The sequence below is a fragment of the Dufourea novaeangliae genome, unplaced genomic scaffold, assembly GCF_001272555.1.
Source record: "Dufourea novaeangliae isolate 0120121106 unplaced genomic scaffold, ASM127255v1 scaffold115, whole genome shotgun sequence".
NCBI classification, from domain to species: Eukaryota; Metazoa; Arthropoda; class Insecta; order Hymenoptera; family Halictidae; genus Dufourea; species Dufourea novaeangliae.
Window position 1 is genome coordinate 2636238 of NW_015373998.1, and position 20023 is coordinate 2656260.

Here is a 20023-nt window from a genome sequence, read left to right on the forward strand (position 1 = left end):
ACCGTCACTTCCCCCCGTTTTTCCAGTTCCTGTCTCGATCCCCAACGTCTCTAACGTGGTTTCGCCCGGAAACACGCGCGGGCACCTCCTTTCCTCTCCATCGCCGCCGGCTCCTTGAACATCGGCCCAAAAGAAATTCAATATATTACCGTTGAATCATTAAAATCTCATTCGTTAACTCTATCTCACCCTAGTTGTTCCTAGGAGTTCTCATTTCTTCCTTTTCCAGTCATCACCTTAATCAGCCCACTTTCTTGTACCCCGTCTTCCTCGTATTTCCTGTCGTTTAACCTTCTCCTCTCCTTTTTTCTTTCTTTTCTTTTCTCCCCCCCCCCCCTACGCCACCGACGCAGCGGAAAATTATGGGGGACGATGTTTTTAGTCCCATGGGGGCGACCATTGGATCTGAGAGCATGGCTGAATAGAGTGTGTTGTTGTAGTTGTGATAAAGTAAATTGTACCAGTTTTAGACGTTGACTGTTTTTACACAAGTTCCTCCAAGAGGTGTTAACTCGTCAGTTTATGTTAACGGGTTTTTTAGGAGACGGAATAGGTTGCCGGGACATTCCAACAAATTTGTTCCGATCATTAAAGATCTGTTCAGGTTCGTAAATTCATCAGAAGTGTTTGCTACTTTTTGTACGTCTGTTTGCTGTGTTAACACTCTGGTACAGATGAATCATCGCGCTCGAGCGGCATCTACGAAACTCTCGTGATCCTGCATTGAAGGGAGTCAGATTTGGTAAAAATGTAACTTTTCTTTGAGAATTAATTACAAAGAAATGAATACAAATTGTGACTACTTCTGGGTAATATTTATTAATACTATAAACTATATTATATAATGCATCTTTTTATGAACTGTAGAAAAAGAGAATGCAATAGAAATAAATATGTAGTTATTTGAAAGAAAAGACATCCATGACCTTGAAAACTTCAAGAAAAAGAACAACATTTGAAAAAAAATAACACCTGCAGGATACTGACCATTTAATGCCTGCCATTCATATTACGCATAAAATATTTGTTTACGTTTTCATAATTAAAAAAGATATTTAAGAGATCAAACGAGACATCCTGTATGTAGATAGGAACCATAGATAGGCAAATTCATTATCTAGATAAAAAGTTTCGAATAACGAATAAAAGATGAAAAAAATATTTCGTCATTTTTACTTGATTGAACGTAGTAATTCCAATTTTTATCATAAAATAATATTTCTTTTTGAATGAATAGACATTTTGCAAACAATTATTTAATCTCACGAACTGTTTAAAGGTGAGGATGACGATCTTAGATACTGCTGCTTCTCACTATGTATTATTCGAATAAAATTGTGCCCATCTCTGATAGGAAGAAAGATTCGTATTGATTCAAACGGACCCAAGTCCCTACGTCTGCAGGACCATTCAAAATATCCACCATCCGGGGAGAAACTAGTCCGTTTGAAAAGAAATTCTGAAGTTGACAATTTTATTCTATACGCCCTCCTTTGTTCATTTTTCAAGTCGAGAATAAAGACGTCCTCTCCGCGTTTACTCCTCCGTCTGTCCCGTTTTGCTCGCCTTCTTGCACCGTTTTTTCACCGTCCCGTCCCTAACCGACGCCGAACGAAGCGCTATCGTTAAGCCTGATCCTACGCCGCCTCGCGTGTTGCCTCCATTTACATCGCGTTTCCAGCATTCCTCGTTTCCCCCGTGGGGTTTTTGCGGCTTCAAGCAACTTATGCAAAGTAAATACCGCTCGCGTGCGATACCAAAGGAGAAAGAGAGGCGCAGCATCAAAGTGTTTCGGAAAGACGGTTAACGAAGTTTTTTTGCCGAGGCCCATTCGTGTTTTTTACACGCTCTATGCTCACAGGAGGATCACTTTCGTTCTCGATGTCTTCGAACAACACTTTCGGTTACTTTCGTTACGCGTTCGTCAGGTGTTTCACGATCTTCTGGTGTCAATATTCGAACCGTCATACTATATGTTGTCAGAAGAAAATTTAAGTGAGAGAAAATTAAGTAGTCATTGTTCTGCGATTACATTTGTAATACAGGAGAGTTTCTTGGAGTTAGAGAGATACTTGTTCCAAGAGAGTCTTTTGGGTTTTGATGAAATGAATACAAATTGTGACTAGTACTTTTGGGTAATGTTTATTAATACTGTAAACTATATTATATAATGTAGTTTTTTATGAGCTGCAGAAGAAGAGAATGCACTAGAAACAATGCGTAGACATTTGAAGAAAAAAACAATATTTGAGAAAAAGCAACACCTGCAGGATACTGACAAGAGAGTCTTTTGGGTGTTTTGAGATCCCTCAAAGTTGTTTGATATCATTTGAGATTCTTTGGTATCCTTTGTTGTTCCTTGAGATTGCTACGAATTCTTTGGTGTCCCTTGAAGTTCCTTAAGGTTCTCTAGTGTTCTCTAGGTTCTGTGAGGTTCTTCCAGGGATTTGAGGTCCCTTCGAATTACTTTGTTGTTTGGTGTTACTTGAGGTTCTTTGGTGTCCCTTGAGGTTCCTTCGGGTTTCTGGAGTTCACTGAAATTTCGGGGTGTTTCTTGGTATTTCCTTGTCACCCTCGTAGACACATGGGAATTTTTAAATCAATCTTCAAGTATCCTTAGAAATTTTTGGTCTCTCAAACGGAGCATTTTGGACTATTAAATTTCCTTAGGGGTCTTTCTAATTCCTGAGACTCCCAAGGGGGGCCTTGGGAACTCTTCCCTCTGTTCACGTAATATCGGAGACCTGAATCTCCCTCGAGTATACATACCACTCAAAACTAAAATAATGTACCAAACTATAATGTTTTAAAAATGTTTTTAATTCACCACAAATTGCATTAAACTTTTCACGAACAGTTTCGTTTATTTAATACAACATATTAAGCTATTTTAACTAGGTAAATCAGCCATAAAAATGATTGACAACGTTAGCACTGTGGAGTCACGACATGAAACTTATTCATGCATATATTTTCAGTGTTCCCGAAAACGACGAAATTAGTCTGTCAGATTCGAATTAAGAGTGATTAACTGCTGGTATAACCACTTGTAATGAATCACTCGATAGATCGTGATCGTGCATAGAATAACGGAAAAGCGAATTATAACCAAGACGGGCGAGAAGTAACTCGGTGTGGTGGAGGGATGTATGGGGCACGATGAAAGCGAGCGTGGCGGATGAGCAAAGAAAGAGGCGGCGGGAGAGATTGGCAGGTAGAAAATGAAGAAAAAGCGTAAGAAATATGCGAACGAAAAGGAATCTGCGTATGGGAAGAGGTATGCGCGAAAGGGAGAACGAGACGTACCGAAGCGAGGGAACAGAAGAACGGTACACAACATCAGAAAAGAAAGATCGGCACAACAAATGGTAAAATGAGAAAGGGGGAGGGGAGGAGGTAAAAAGTCCTTTAACGATGACTATACAAGAAGAGAAACCGCGTGTGCAACGACGGTAAAATCGAAGTTCGCGGCGAGACGAACTGCAACTTGACCCCATCGTGACTTCTTCGTTTTCGTAAACTTATTGCCGTTTTTATTTTCTTCCGTCGTTACCCTCTCCCCTTTTCGATTTTGTTACACGACGTACTTGTCACGAGTCATTCAACGACCCTCGTGAAATACCTCGACTCCGGCCCGTTCGAGGAATGGTGTTTCCTTTCGATCGATATGAAGGACACTTTTCTGCTTCGCAGGTACCAGTTTTTCCTGCAAGTCAAACAGGATATCCTGCAAGGAAGACTGCCAGTGTCGTTCGACTTGGCTGCGGAACTGGGGGCTTACGTGGTTCAATGTGAGTACCTAATGTTTAGTAATTCTTTCTGTTAACGAGTTCCCCCTGCCAGGAGCGAAGTGTGCGTCTTGTTCTCATAGTGCTGGAGTGAAGTTTTCGTTACATGAAATCCAGTACTGGAAATATTTAATACAACACTTGAATATTAAACATGTTATCGCTTATACATATCTTGTTATTATCACTAGGAGAATTAACCCTTTCATTCCTAGATTATTTGAAAATTATCAGAGAAGTATATTGTTTTTTTTTTTTGTGTACATTAGACGACATGAAAATGATTCACAAGAATATTTTAACATTTTGAAACCGTCGTGCCACTTTTCAGTAGTCGCCATTTGGCAACTTTTTTACTTTTATCACAGTTAACAATAATTCTTATCGTAATGTTATTATTCATAATAAAACCCAATTTTTCACACGTCATAATATTTGAAAGAAATTACAGTTTTGTAAGTTTCTATTGTATTTGTAACAATGCTCAACATTTGAATTCCATCAAATGAATGAGACAAAGGACCAATAATGTCTTATTGTATCGATGATCTTTTAAATGCACATTCCAATTTGTACCATACCATCTATACAAGACTAGAAAAAATTATTATACACTCACAGATATGAAAAAAGACATGATACTAGAGAGGGAATGAAAGGGTTAATTAAAATAGATATTTATTGCAAAAATATGAACAACATTGTTTTGGTTAAAATAAGTTTGATACGAATCATGTGATGGATCATATTGCTATAAAAATTGTGCATACTAAGTAATTTTGAAAGTGTCGCAACAAATGTTTCTAGTACTGTAGGTAACAATAAAATATTAATTTTATATTCTATAATATAAAATCTTATCATACTTTATGTATTTATCTTGCTGAGAGCCACCGATTTACGTGATGATAATAATAGTAATAATTGAAAAGTTAAATAGTACATGTATTATCGTTTTTTTTTGTCTTATGTTTTTTTATAAGGAGATTGTTACTATTTTAAATGTGTTGAATATTTTGGGGCGTCGTATAACTTCACTTAAAGTACTTTATCAGTATTAAGATGCAATTTTGAAATTTTAGCAAGTCTTTAACTTTGTAATTTTTATTTTTCTGAATATATGATTTTAATTCGCTTCTTTTTACACAAGTAGGATTATGTTCAATACGTACTTAAAGTCAGAATTTACCAACATTTATTTACTTCTTCGAAAGAATATTTATAATATTCGAAAATTAGTTTTATTAAAATGCAGTAAGTCATATTTTAGTGTTCTATTCAAATGATATAAGCGCCGAATATCTACGCGTTTCTTTATACGTGTTCCGAGTCTCATCCATTTTAAGACGAAATTACACGAGAATGGAATCGGGGTAGGGAATGCAGGCGAGGGCAATCAATCAGGTGGGTGATGCTCCCCTGATTTCTTTTCGCAACGCAGCTTCCGTCAGCCGTCTTGACACGGAGATTATTACCGTTTCTAATGAACGTTGTGATTAAAACTGGTGGCTTTAATTAAATCCGTGGATATTAATCTTTCCAAGGTCAAAGAAAGCTGCCCAGACACGAAAGAGCAAGGGTCTTGTAATACTGTTGCGGGATTAACGTTCGGTCTCAAAGCCACCCATCAGAAATACCAGATTAAATATTTCTATCTTGAATAATGGGACGGATTTTTCGAAGAGAAATTTAATGAAAAATTGTGCCTTTCATTACTCGTTAAGCCTACTCTTTTTAAAATAAATGTTGCGACCCAACGTAGGTAGGCGATAGTCGTAACGCTCATGGCGTCATGGGCCGTCGACACGGTCACCAAACTGTCATAAACAGGGATTCCTGGACAGCTGTACATCACGCGCAAAACATTCGCGGTCCTTAAGACCATTCCTTATATTTCGGCGTTGACTTCTAGGAATCCAAGAAATCCATATACCAAACCTCACTTTTTCCAACTCATTCTACCACCTCTTGAACCACCTACACCAACCAAAATTCTGCATTTTCCATCAATCACGAGTCGATCCATTCCAGCAAGCATCTATACATTCACTCATTCACCAGAACACATCGATCAGTCAAAACACAACATACGCATACATCACATTGGTCAGTTTATATTAAAGTCTAAGTGTGTTACTAAGTTACTCATGATATACGTATGTGAAATACTAGGTGTAAACACTCGATAATTTCAATGGTAATAACAATTAATGTTACGAACTTTCAAGAGATATTATGAATATAAGTTAAAGTTATCGAAGTTGTGTTCGCAAAGTAAAACGAAAATATTTCCGTGAACGAAATCGATCCCAAGACCTTCGATTTACCAGCGGGACAACCTTATACAGTAATGTCTCGATAGGAGCGACACACTCGGATCCACTTCAGAGCATCCGTTGCAAGGCGGAAAAGTTTTCAGCCTCACATAAATTTGTTTTTTGCCCGAAGCCGAGCCTCTGCTTAGCTACTGTTTACTCTGTTTTAATTGGTTTCACATGGGGACTCCCTCAGTGGTGAGAATAGCGCCGTTGCTCGTGTTTCATTCATCGAGGAATCACTGTACTTCGATAATTTTTACTTAAAGATACGTAACGTCAATTGTTTATATTTTTCAAATTATCGAGTGTCTCCACCGAATATTACACATATGAATATCATTAGGAACCTGTATACTGTCATCTTACAAAACCTTGTTAAAATCGAAGTCGTACAATTGACGTGCTTCCCTTGTAAACGCAACATTGTCAATTGTTAATTAGAATCAGCGGTATACGAATACTTTTTCTATTTCTCTGTTTATATGTACATCCTTGTATCAGCATAAAAGATGTAATGTTCATTAATGAAGAATAAACGGAAGAACAATGAAGTTATAACAAAACATTCGAATATCTCAAAAGTGTCACTTTTATATTTAGATGAACGACGAATAGCGCAATTATTACGATGAAAGCTGTGACAGTTTTAAAATTCACGAAAGTGGAAACAATTTGATGAATGTCGGTAGTTTAGGGAAGAACGTTCAAAGTTGAAGATGGCATAAAAAGGAAAATCGCTTAAGCGAGTAATCTCGCAGAAGACAATTGCAAGTGTAAACCTCAAATGACCATGGGGCGTTATGGGGACCCGTCATTATAGCTGCCACTACAATTCCGAAAATGAGGCATAACTCCCTTTGTTTCCCACTGTGAACAATTTGCTCGCGCCTCGACTTCTTCCGGCCCAATTCTTACCCGCAGCTGTGTGTAGCCTTGAACGTCTGCATGCAAAGAAGTCGGTTCTGGTTTCGCCCCGCGGTGACAAAAAATAGATCTCGAGCAGCGTTGTATAACGCTTGCAAAATCGTTTACCTCGATCCCGTGGAACAGGTTTCGCGTAATTATTGTCGACAAATGATCATTAATTAATAACGAGATTCCGCCGGGACCAGTTTCGCGAACTTCACGGCCGTATTAATTTCAGTTTAAAGTCAATGTTCTGTATCAGATTACGCGGATTCTTGCACTCGCGGAATTGTGACATTGTTTTTCGAACATATGTATTATTCAAAGACTTACGAAGTGGATTCTTGTATAATATTTAGAATTCTTTACTTTCTGACTAATTAAACTTCCAAAACACTATTGGCCCCGATATTACCTTTTTTCAAGGGTAAAACCCCCTGAAATAAATTTGGAATGAATCTTTCATGCAATACAACTATAAATTGCGATTATAAGTAAATAAATATAAATAGATATAAATGACTGTATTCGGTAACGATAATAGTCGAAAGTTGTAATAATGATCGCTAAAAGTAGTTGCCTTTGGATCGAGAGCAAATTTGTCGTAGGATATGGTGTTGGTATTTCAGTAGTATTAATCGGTATAATTATTTAAACAGTTATAAAAATGTACACCATGCAATTTTTCCTAGAAAGAATAAGACTAAAATATATTGCTGTGTGTACGGTTGTAACAATCATGCATGTAAAAATGATACTGTTCGCCTTTACCATTTTCTCCGACAAAAAGTAAACTTCGTGAAATTAAAAAAGAAATTAAATCAAGAAGAAATTATTGACCGCTTCAGTGCATGGGTGAAAGTTTTAAAAATGGGCTAGAATGTATCGTCGTCTATGAGAATATGCTCATTACACTTTACAAAAGACGATTTTATCCCAACAAATATTATTCTTATAATTATAAATAGAGTTGAACATAAAATTAATGATTTTTAGGAAGTCGTGTCGCAAATTTACCTAAGTTTTAATTCATACCAATAATTCGTCCATCTTTCAAGATTTCACCACTAATTTCACGTGGATCATCTTTTAAATATGATGTCTGAAGGCAAAACACAATTATTTCAATAACATCATTGTCATCTTCATTTAGTCTTCCACGATTTAAAAGATGGCCACGATTAATTATATTTTCACCACCAATAAAATTTGTACTTTGGGGTGTTGCACACGCGCACTTACGTTTATGGAATTTCGCATTGTTCTTTCCATTCAAATCACAGACTTCTGATTCTAACCATTTTAAAACTGTTAAAAGTTACTTCGTATTTATGATATTTGAACTGTAAACAACTATAAATTTGAAAGACCTACAGTCAGTAATTTTCCATCTTACCATCGGAGGGCCAAAATCCTTAGATTTTGACTTACCACACCTCCACCGACATTCCCAATACAGAACCCAGATAGCACATGACGCCTTGAACACGCCCATTTTACGGCTATTTTAGGTCTAAGACGTCTTTAAGCCGTCTCCAAGGCGTCATGTGCTGTCTGGGAATAATAGACGTGAATACCACAATTGTTCCATGGCTCAACGCGTCGCTTCTTCTTCCCTCGTATGACCATAAGGCCCGTGAACCGTGATTATAGAGAGGGAACACACAATACGTACTCTGAACCGTACCGAAAAAAAAACCACACTTGAATTTTCCGCGGTGCGCAACGGAATATGCATTCCCAGTCCTCCTCGCGCATTAACGAAGAAACCCTCGATCTAAATTACGCTTTTCCGGACCTTCCGCGCGCGCAGGCATTCATCGAAACGGAAGGTCGTTGCACGACGACGGTCGTTACACGCAGGGCTCGGTGGGGCGGTTTTCTTTTTTCTTCCACCAGTCAGACCGCGTTACCGCGAAACGCTCACGTTTACGACGAGAATCTAGCCAGAGAGACGAGAATCCGCGTAACGGCCCGATAAGGTTTTACGCAGACCACGGAGAGATTAGAATCCATTGAGCTCTATACTAACTGGACAGCGACCTGTGGGATGAGGGCTGGTCCGAGAAATAGAAAAAATATGCGGCGAACCTATCTCACGTAAGCCTGGGAAAATTTTATTCGAAATGAAAATAAGAAATAGCTATTTGAAATAATTTATTTCGGAACTTCATTTTCAATGCTGTTATTTGAAAATATAAATATTGTCGGTACATTTGAAACCAGAGACCCTAACTGTTGTAACCACAATTTAAATAATAACGGTAAAAGAGTTAATATCTTTGTGTGAATGATTTTGGTTACGAATAACCATTATAAATTATTAACATTTGTTTTTGGTTATAAATAACAATTATCGATGACGGAAATTGGTTTTGGTTGCACGTAACTATTGTCGATGACGAGAATTTTATTTTGGTTATCGATAACCATTATTGATGACAGGAAGCCCCTAGTGGTGGGAATAACGCCGTTGTTCGTGTTGCATTCATCGAGGAATTACTGTATAGAACTCAATGCTAGAATCTCCCTTGTATCGAAGTGGACGAAACAGAGGGACCAGCGGGGTCACCCTGCTCATTTTTATTGCGACAATCACGCTTTTATTTCGTGGTTCGGAACACGGGACGAAAGACAGCCGGGACGCCAAACGTTCGGGCACGCTTATTTCCCAGAGAAAGAGTCTAAACAAAATTGCTTTTCTGGCGAATGCGCAATAAACGGGTCCAGGCGTTTTCATCGAAATTTCGAGCGAAAACTGTTCCAACCAGGTTGACCAACGGAAATAGGCCATGGGTGGCACATCGTTGGAAACCCATAAGTGAAATAGAAATTTACAATTGAAATTTGAGTAACATACTGTAGATTCAGACGAGTGTAAAAAGTATACCCAGATAGCACCCAGAATAGCTGTAAAATGAGCGTCTTCAAGACGTCATATCCTAACTAGGTATAAGACTACATATTTTGCAAACTGACGCGAACGTGATACCGAAGAGCGACGCGACGAGGCGTACTGTTGCTTTGATTGTAGATTCGTTATAAAAAAAAATAAGAAATGAATATACTACAACAGAAACTGTAATTACATAAATATATAAAAGAACACAACCTCATACAAAATTTAGGAAATGCAAAACTTGGAAAAGAAGATATTTATACAAAAGTTAGGAAACATAATATTACAACAGAAATTATAACCACATAAATATATAAAAGACTCCGTAATTAAAATTTCAAATATTCAAAATTACTCGCGTTCTTCTTTCCCACGACCGAGTTTTATTTACGAAATATAAATGTTTCATCCATTAATCAGTGCATATTTGCGCGGATACGCGGCTGCCTACGAGTTTCGCATTTTTTTCCGGACGAAAAATTTTTAATTTACACGAACCTTTTTCGTGGGCAGTATATCGAGGATCTTGAATTACTGTGGGAACCGTGTATTTCAGTTTTTTCATACGAACGTCGAAAGGACGAGTTCGGATATGGGATCGCAAGAGTGTATCCTCGTTTTTAATTCCACGGTCGGAAATCAAGAAGCCACGAGAGGCACTTCACCGGCAAAACACCGCGAAACGAGAACTCAACGCGGAATGTTTTCGCGCGTTTCCACCTGAGTCGTTCCTGAAGTGTCGTGCTTAGACCGTGGCTTAATTGTGGACACTTTCGGGGTAAATGTATGTATAAATTCCGCACGGGAAACGATCCTTGATCCGTTTGAAAATTATTTCCAACTGAAATTAAATATGTCGCGATTCCTCTACGAAAATGTTCCACCGCGAAGAAAATTCATTATTTTTAATCATCCAATAAATAGCAATCTACGTGACGTGTGTCATTCATTTAATCGACGGAATTTTCGTCGAATAAATTAATGCACATAACAAATATTTTAAGTTATAAATTTCATTAATATATTTGAAATTAATTCATTTAATCGTTTGTCATTTTGCATCGATTTGCTAAGATTTATTTTTAGTAACATTGCAGTCTTTGTGTAAAAAGATACAATTCTTTTTTGTTGGGTCAGTGCAAAAGTTTCAGTGGGTGTCGCTCTAAAACAGTAGATAATAATAATAGTTTTAACTATAAGTTAATAATATAGTTTAATGAAATAGAAAACGATTCTTTTATAACATACGTGTTTTTAATATACATTTTCATCTTGCTGAACAAAATTTTTAGGTTATTATCATTTATTGAATTTCTATCATTAAATTATAATAATACATTTTCAGTTTACCACAGAGTGCGATTGACATAACAGTTTCTCCAAACAGATCATAAGTATTTTTTACGGTGTTTGTAACGTTTATTTCTTCCACTTTCAAATATTTTTTTTCGAGAGTTCAATTTCAATTTTATTTTCAAACAATACACACTCAATCGGCTTCAATTTTTGTTCTAAACACAATTCACTGTGTTACATTGATATCAGCACATAACAATTATTTATTGTTTCCACAAAACCATGATCATATTACCCGCAGAAAAACCACCGAAACTTTTACACTTATCCAATACAAGTGAAAATTATATTATTGACTGTATTTTATGCGTTATAATAAATATTACTTCGTAAAGGAACAAGTTACAGAAAATTTGCCGAAAATGCAATAAAAAGGAGGAGAAAGGTAGCTCCCAAAGGAACGAGTTGCGGAAAGTCTCGCATTCTGGGTGGGGTTAAACTATCCAACAAAGGTACGATCAGAAGAAACCGATTTAAAAAGATTCGCGGAAGGTTTGCGCGGCACGTGATTTCAATTTCGCCGGCGAAAAGAGACGTCCCTGTGTGGAGGGTAATGCGTTAAACTTTTCTGAAGTACCTACGTTCAATTTCTTGTGCCTTTCGAACAGTTACTTTCTACTTCCGAATAGTTTCGATAGAACATTGATGGGATCGATAAAGTAAGCATTGTTAGAGGAGTATATAATTTAGAATATAGATTTGGTACCAAAATTTAAGATACTCGAAGTTGTTTCGTATTTATTTAGTTTTTATATTTTCTTGTTTCTCACTGGTTAAAGGATCATTCTACTGTGTCTGATTGGCAAAGGGGCATTCTCCTGTGTCTAATTGGCAAAGGGACATTCTCCTGTGTCTGATTGGCAAAGGGTCATTCTACTACGGAGAATTAGAATACTGTAACGAATAAGGATAACAAACACAAGCCAATGATACTTAATACCATTTTTAAAGTTGGTCATTTCTATTTATTAATTATTGATAAACTCATCAGAATAAGTCTATATTAATACTAAAAAATATTTTTCCAATATTCTTAAAAATGAGTTCCTGAAAAAAATAACTTAATATTTTGAGTCACAGTAATTAATCATAATTCTGTTACTTTTTCCAATTTCAATTTAAAGTGTAGAATATTTTACAATTTCGACAAAAATTTGAGAATACGATTTTTTGACCATATCAAAGTAGAATGTCGTTTTAATATTCTAAGTGAGTGCATTATTTTCACGGAACTATCACAATTTCTCCAGGTTTTCAAAATTCGCCCTAAAACTTCACTAAATCAAGAAGTTACGTGACATAAAAAAAATGAAAAAGGGTTCAACTCTTCCGGTCGCGTGAAAGTAGAATAGTACTTTAAAGTTCTACATAATGGATTCTCTTTGACAATTTACCACCTTCTTCCTCCTTTTATAACTTTGTCAATTTTTCAAGCAGTAACTGAGAATATTACTTGCATGTTTTCAAGATTACAGACTATATTGAAAAGTAAAAGAAAAAAAGGCATTCAACTTCTTCGGTCCTGCCAAGACACTATCGCTCCTTAAAGTTTTTAGTAATAAAAAATGTCGAACTTTTATAATGAATACTTCTTCTTTTATTCAGTATTGTCTCGCTTTGCCTGTACATTTTGCAAAATATTTCTATTATACAGGATGTAGACGAACTCAGGCCACGCTCAGATGAAATATAATTTTTCGTGAAACAATAAGTGAAAAGTCTAAAAGAAAATTGTTGTAAATAAGTTCCATAGATTAATTTACTGTACTAAAATTATGTCAGAGATTAGTTTCCCTTACTAGAGATTTGTTAAGTTCAAACTAAACCAATATTTATATTAATCTTTACGAAAATTATCACTGCATTGTGATTTGCACATTCACATTCAAAGATAAATGCATAAAATCCGCAGTTTACTTATAAGGTTTCCAAGTACCGTCCAGAAATACCTTGAAAAATAAAATTTAAAGTTCTCGAGCTTGTGGATTCGAGGACCCCCCTCCCTTGGGAGTTGTAACGTTAATGCTGAAAAAACCACGAGAGAGAAAAGAAAAACATTAGCCCGCGCGTGTTACCATTCGGTCGCGCGGCTAGCGGACGGCAAAAGATCGCGAGTGGAACGGCAGAAGGAGGCTGCAGCAGGTCCGGCACCCGTGCGTTAGTTATCTCCGTAGCGAGATTCAAAGTCATGCAAATAGAGAAAGGGCGGGGGAGAGAGAAAGATACGGTCGTGTTTGCGTCTCATCGCCGTCAAAAGAGACACGAAATGAATGCCCTTTCTTCTTGTTCAGTCCCACAGCCCGTTGACAACGAGACACGGGGGAACGAAGTGAGACGGAGAAAACGAGAGGGAAAAAGATAGAGAAAGAGACGGAAAGAAAGGGAGAGAGAAAGAATGAGGCCCTAGGAGGGAAACGGAGGGGAAAGGGACACGGCACGCGCGTTTTGCTTCGCGAAATGGAGATAAACTTCACTCTGAATGCGCGTGCGGTCCGCCGCGGATGAGATCACCGGCGGGTGAGGATGGATTGCAACATCTTAAGCAACATAATTTTACGTGTTCGACTTTCCTGTTCCGTCGCGTTTCTTTTCTATCCCTCGGTCCGTGCAGGCGAAACGAATCCCGCGCGTTTCACTCTCTTTCTCTTCTGGCGTACTTTGACGGAGGGGACATAAATCCTGTAACTCTTGAGCATGATGGATCTTATGGGGTATTAGCGCTCGATACACTCTCTCCGCCGAGTTTTCGAGCGATTCCGTCATCGATGAGCCTCGAATTGCTTTGACAGTCTGTTTCGAGGTCAGAGAGTCTATTCGTGATTTTGAACGCTGAAGGTTGACAAACGTTATCGGTCAATGAATGTGGTAATTTTTGTTAATGTGGATTCGATCTCTGTTTTTGTATTATATAAGTTAGTGCACGTGAAACTGTCAATCTTAGTGTATTATCTCGAAATTGGTAGTTAAAGGCAGATAAATTGGGTAATCGTTTTTCAGTGTTCAATGAAGAATTTCGAAAATATGGAAAATATACGGAGAATTAATTTAAAGCGGAAGTGTGTGATAAATAGATTATTATGTATTTATAGTGTCCCCAGAATGTAGAAAAATGTAGATTCCAATGAAGTTGAACCCTCTGTAGGCAATGTAGAGAGTTTGATAAGTATCCCAGAATTTGTTCAGATGTTTGGACATGAACGACCCAGTTTGCCCACGAAATGTGAAAATATATGTTTACCTACGGAGAGTTAATAGTATTTATATATGTATATTCTGTCTTATTTTCTTTTTACATATCAGTGCTCAAAGCTGTAAATTTTCATAACCATCCTCAGCCTAATGGTAACTCTAGGCCACGTGCCCCCCACGAGAAAAATGTCACATGCCAAAAATATTCAATTTTCATTTTATTGCGTGAAATATCTTCCAATATGTAGATCCAGAAATACGTCATAAGTTGAAATCCAATACTTCAAGCAAAATGGCACTAGTGTCACTTTGCTTGATACATATGTATGAAATGTTTTAACAGCACTCAAACATTACAGCACTCATTCCTCCATACCCACAGTTGAAACCTTAATGTCCGTTTACAATAAACCTTTTGTCCCTATAAAAATACGTTATCGTCCCTCATAACAAATCATTGTCGCCGCTTAATATCATAGCTTAATTCTCAATATTGTGCCGTGACAACGAGGCAATAACATGCCCAAAGAGAAAAACTGCAGCACAATTTCTCCCTAGTCTTTATAACGCAACGACCTAACTGCTTATTCCTGTTGAAAAAAAAACTTTATCTACAATCACACGCTGCAGAAGTAACCGTATACTTGTTCAACGTCGAAAAGCAATTTCACGGAAGCATTAATCGAGTCGGGAGCTGGGATGGTTACATTTCCCGTGACTTCTGTCCGGGCGACATGTCGGACGTCGCACGGGTAAAGGTCCATTTATACTGGGACTGGCAGAGCCTTAATAAAAGAAAATATTCTTTCATTTCTTTCAAATGAAACAATGTATAAGTACTACCGAACTCATCTTGATCCCCAGGGCCGCGTCCAGAGCCTTTTGGACCCTAGGTATACAATGAAAATCGAAGCTTTTTTTATATAAACAAGAATGAGGGTGATGTTTGTTAAAAAAAACCACAATATTTGAAGTTCTGTTAATTCGTATTATCATAAATCAAAATAAAAAAAAAATCAGTAGGTATTAAATTATTTTAAGGAATTAAAAATTTTTGTTTCATAGTTTTGATGTCTGTTCACTTATTAATAATGTCCCCATACAACATAGAGTTTTAAAAATATCTTTTTCTATGTACAGTCCTACCAGTGCGTTAATCTTTTGTTCCGAAAGAGTACGCGTAAATACTTTTTCACCAATTTTTGTGCGGAAAATGAACGCTCCCCTTTGGTATTGCTCATTGGTAATCTAGTAAAAACAATCCTGAAATTATTTCGACGTTAGGAAATGTAGATATAATTTCATGGTATTTTGCCTACATACTATTATATAGTAATTAATTACATTTAGAAGTTACAGACAGCGGATTTATTTACTTCATGCAGTAAGGACAAACACCTCTCTATACGAGCCCCAGCATGTGCCTATTTTTCCTAATGATAAACGCGGCCCTCTTAGTCCCGTCGAAAGCTTATCGAACAGTGGTGGATCCAGTAGCCTTTCTTTAGACCAGGGGGAAGGGGCTATGTGTATAAATGCATTTTTTTTCAATTTTCTTTTACAAATATAGGTGACAAAATATTTTTATATCTAATGGATCCGCCACTGTCGTCGAAGGTTCGTGTAATGTTCGTCGAAGGTACGTCTAATGTTCGACTAGTGTTCGTCGAAGGTTCGTCCTGTAGTCGACTAGTTCTAGTATAAACGGACCTTAACGCGTTTTTCCATGCGATGACGGTATCGTTTAGAAAACGAGCCCTTTTGCCCCCCTGTCGCTTCCGCAAATATTGAAGTTGCTCTGGAAATAAGTAGAACGGCCGGTTTCTGCGCTCTCTATTTTACAAACGGAGATAGAGGGCCGCCCGGTGAAAGCGTTGTCCACTCTTCGCCGGAGATCTCAAACAAGATAGCCCAGAGCTTTGAGCACAATGCCATTACAACGGCGACGAGAAAACACCTTAGGCATTCCTTCCGTCTCAGAAATACCCGCCGAGTGGATCCCATTATTCCACGGCGCATTTCCGTTCCTCCCCCTCCCCCCTGCAGACTCTTTCATTCCGTTTTTAGGTCGGTGATGTCGTTTCGTAAATTAATTTAGTTTCATAATTTCTCGAGGACCCGCGGCACCCCGTCCCATCCCTCTCCGCTAGCAGCCACCGGAGGAAACTCGAAGACGCTTTATCGAGCTGCGTAAAATGGAAACCGTATCTCTAGGGCTTGAGATTTTTCCCTGCGTTTATGATTGCTCTTTTATCCGGGCATTGTTACTTCGGTGCTGCTTAATGAAGCACTGCGCACCTTTCTGGTGTATAGAAACGGGTGAGTTGATTCGTAAATAGGGTCTCCGTGCTTGCAGAATCCTGTTCGAATAGTAAATAGGAATGTTGGTGCTGATATATTAAAAAGTAAGGTGATATGGTTACTTCAATTATGCTAATTTACATGTTCATCGTTTAGGGTGACATATAAATTTTTATTTTTCTAAATTTTTCAGAAATTGGAAATTTTATACGAAAATTTTTAGTTTTCTATTCCTTAATTCTAAAATTTTCCAAAAATTTAAAGAATTTTTGTGTCGTTATGATGAAACGTTCAAGTCCCTTTTGGGACTGATTATATCACTACATAATTTCATGTAAATTGTGGAATACATGCAATTATTGGCGACATGTTTCTTAATTTAGTATTTTTAAGGAATTTATAATGTGTATGCTACATTTTTTATTTATTTCCTCTTAGACGTAGCTTTATAAAATAGAAAATCATTCGAGACGAAAAGTACTTTATAACACACATTATTTGGGATATTACATCTAAATATTTTAATAGCTTCGTGATGGATTGACTATTACTTATATTGATAATTGTTTCGTTGCAAAAATTCAAATAACTTTAAAGAGTAAGATATGTTTTTAATAGAAGTAACCAGGTGAAGTCGAAAAGGTCGGAGAGCATCTTTATCCAATCAACTTTTTAATTATTCTTTTTTTTTGCTTGAAGAATTTTGAGAAACTGAAGATATTGCCGAGATAATTCTATCGATACAACTGATACGATCCTATTACTTTTATGATTGGAAACACGAGTAAAGGGAGAACAGAAAAAGAGATTTGAAACGGATGGCGGACCGAAGTGAAAGATTAACAAAGATACAGTCAACAGGATGTGATTCAAAAAGCTCGGGGCGAGTCCCTGGATGGAATGCCATTTCAATTTTCCACATCAAAAGGGTGATTTTTCAACTTGAGATACGACAAATTCTATGAAAACTCGGTTTACAAAACTCACGTTCGATTTACAAAATAGATGCTCATATCAATACGCCATTAAATAAGAGGTCGAAGAAGCTTTCATGAGAACCACAACGGAGATTCATCAGCATAAAAATCCCTCTTGTATCTCTTGATTCTACGTTTTCCATCAATCGAATTACAGCCCTCCGTTTTCTCTCTTCCTTCCTACACAGTAATTCGAACGATCGTCTGCATGCTTGGATAATATCCGTCCCCAACGATCATTGAGAGATTATATCATTCCCTTTCTCCTATCAAGAAAAACAGAAAAAATGTTCAATCTTTAGACTTCCTCAATTTCACGAACAACAACGAATTCAGTATACAGACTGTCTCGTTTAATTTGGCATCTTGATTTTTTCGGTATTATTACTCGTAACGAAAAATATTTTAGATGAAAATTGAATGATGTCAAGGGGGCATATACTGGTGTTATTAGCTTTTTCGCGAGTGGGCGTGTAAAGGTCATATGAAGGTCAATTTAATTTTTTTAAATGAAATTTTGTATTTTTTAATATACCAATCGATGCAACTCGATGTTCGTTATAAAAAAGTATTTCCTATTTATGTCGAAAACTTAATGCTTTAGGAGATATTTCAATTGAAATAATTCTAAGACATAATTCAAAAAACGTACTAATTAATTATATACCATTTTAACGTGCGCATGGGATGGATACAATTTGATTCTTTTATATCTTACTTTTTTAAAGAAATCAAAGTGACGAGTTGTTTTAAGGTCAATGAATCTTTTTTTTTAATACTATCGTGCTGTAGGTCGTTGAATTCGTCTTTCCTTTGACCTTTAAAAATCTCAAGGTCACCTTGATATCTCTAAAAACAAATAAGGCTTAAAAAATTCAAATAGAAATAGTAACATTCAAATATTGATAATATACTGTGTTCGGATATTTATGGACGGTAATGTACATGAACGTTTTCTGTTCATAACGATCCCCATTTCTGCCAATTCCCTCTTCGTCGACGAGACTGGGTCTCCGTAGGCCGATAGATGCGCGATTCGTGCATAACGCGGTCCGACCGATCGTTTTCGCGATCTCCGACCGGCGGTCTCGTAATTACACGATCGAACGAGCATACAAGAAGCCGGGGCGACGACAACGTGTGCCTGGGTTTCTTCCATCGCATCCTGGATGGTCGAGAATGGGGGGCAGCGAGAAAATAAAGTGCTCTCGCCGCCACGACGCATCGGTCGGGGCCGATATTCATCAAAGTCGGTGATTCAATTAACCGGCTAGGATGATTTCTGGAGGGCATTTCTGTCCGTGCACCCTATAGGGGGATCGACGGTGACAGGAACGGCGGGGGAAGAGTCGGGGAATAGGGCGAAAGAACGGAATTTCCAACGATCGCATCGGGTGGGAATCCTCGGCGAGAATCAGATACGATTAATTGTCCTCCGAACTCCCGATTTCGCGATGGTGGACATTATTTGGCACTTTCTAGACTACGGTACATTGCTCCCTTTCGTGATTTAATTAGAGGCCATACGTAGGGATAAACCGATACCATCGAGGTATGGATATTATTACTTGTATTGAAAAAAATTATCAATATATGTATACCAGAATCGGGCAAAATGTACTCTAACTACAAAATCTAAATTGCAATTGCAATGTAATTTCGGGACAAGTGCAATTAGAATTAATTTTTCTTATAAATTTAGTATAGTTAATTACAATGTAATTGTAATTGCCTTGCAATTATATTGAAATTGTGATTTGGATTTTGTAATTAGATTACATTTTGGCCAACTCTGATATTTACTTAGTATTGAATCAAATGTAGCGATACCTACTTGTACAAAAACAAAAGGAATACAAAGGTTTCTTTTATTAATATATTTTAACCAGAGTTGAACAGAATTTTATTCGAATAATACATGGTGATAATTTTGATCAATAGATTGGAAAATTTTGCGGTTTTATTTCAGCGGAACTCGGAGATTACGATCCAAGACGACATTCCTTGGGTTATGTTACCGAATTTCGATTCTTAGCCAATCAGACCACGGAACTGGAGAACCGTATTGTGGAGCTTCATAAAACTCTTGTGTAAGTATTTCTGATTACTGGTTAATTATACGTTTTTGTTTACCGTTCTTTGCTTCGCTACTAAAAATAACACTCTCTTATGATAAATATAAAACATCATAAATTTCGCTATATCAAAAAATAAAGAGAAACATATGTACGTTATGATCTTTAAAGTCATCCAAAGGAACTGTGAAATTACTGAAGCTATCATGTAAAT

The 20023-nt window shown here is 37.2% G+C and overlaps 1 protein-coding gene across 1 annotated transcript in view; it reads left to right on the forward strand.

The window, feature by feature from the left end:
- Window positions 1–20023, forward strand: part of LOC107188101 (band 4.1-like protein 4) — a 91990-nt gene that overhangs the window by 62835 nt on the left and 9132 nt on the right. Inside the window, exons 4-5 of the mRNA XM_015576348.1 lie at window positions 3694–3791; window positions 19704–19824. Of these exons, the coding sequence (XP_015431834.1) occupies window positions 3694–3791; window positions 19704–19824 (219 nt within the window). The remainder of the gene's footprint in view (window positions 1–3693; window positions 3792–19703; window positions 19825–20023) is intronic.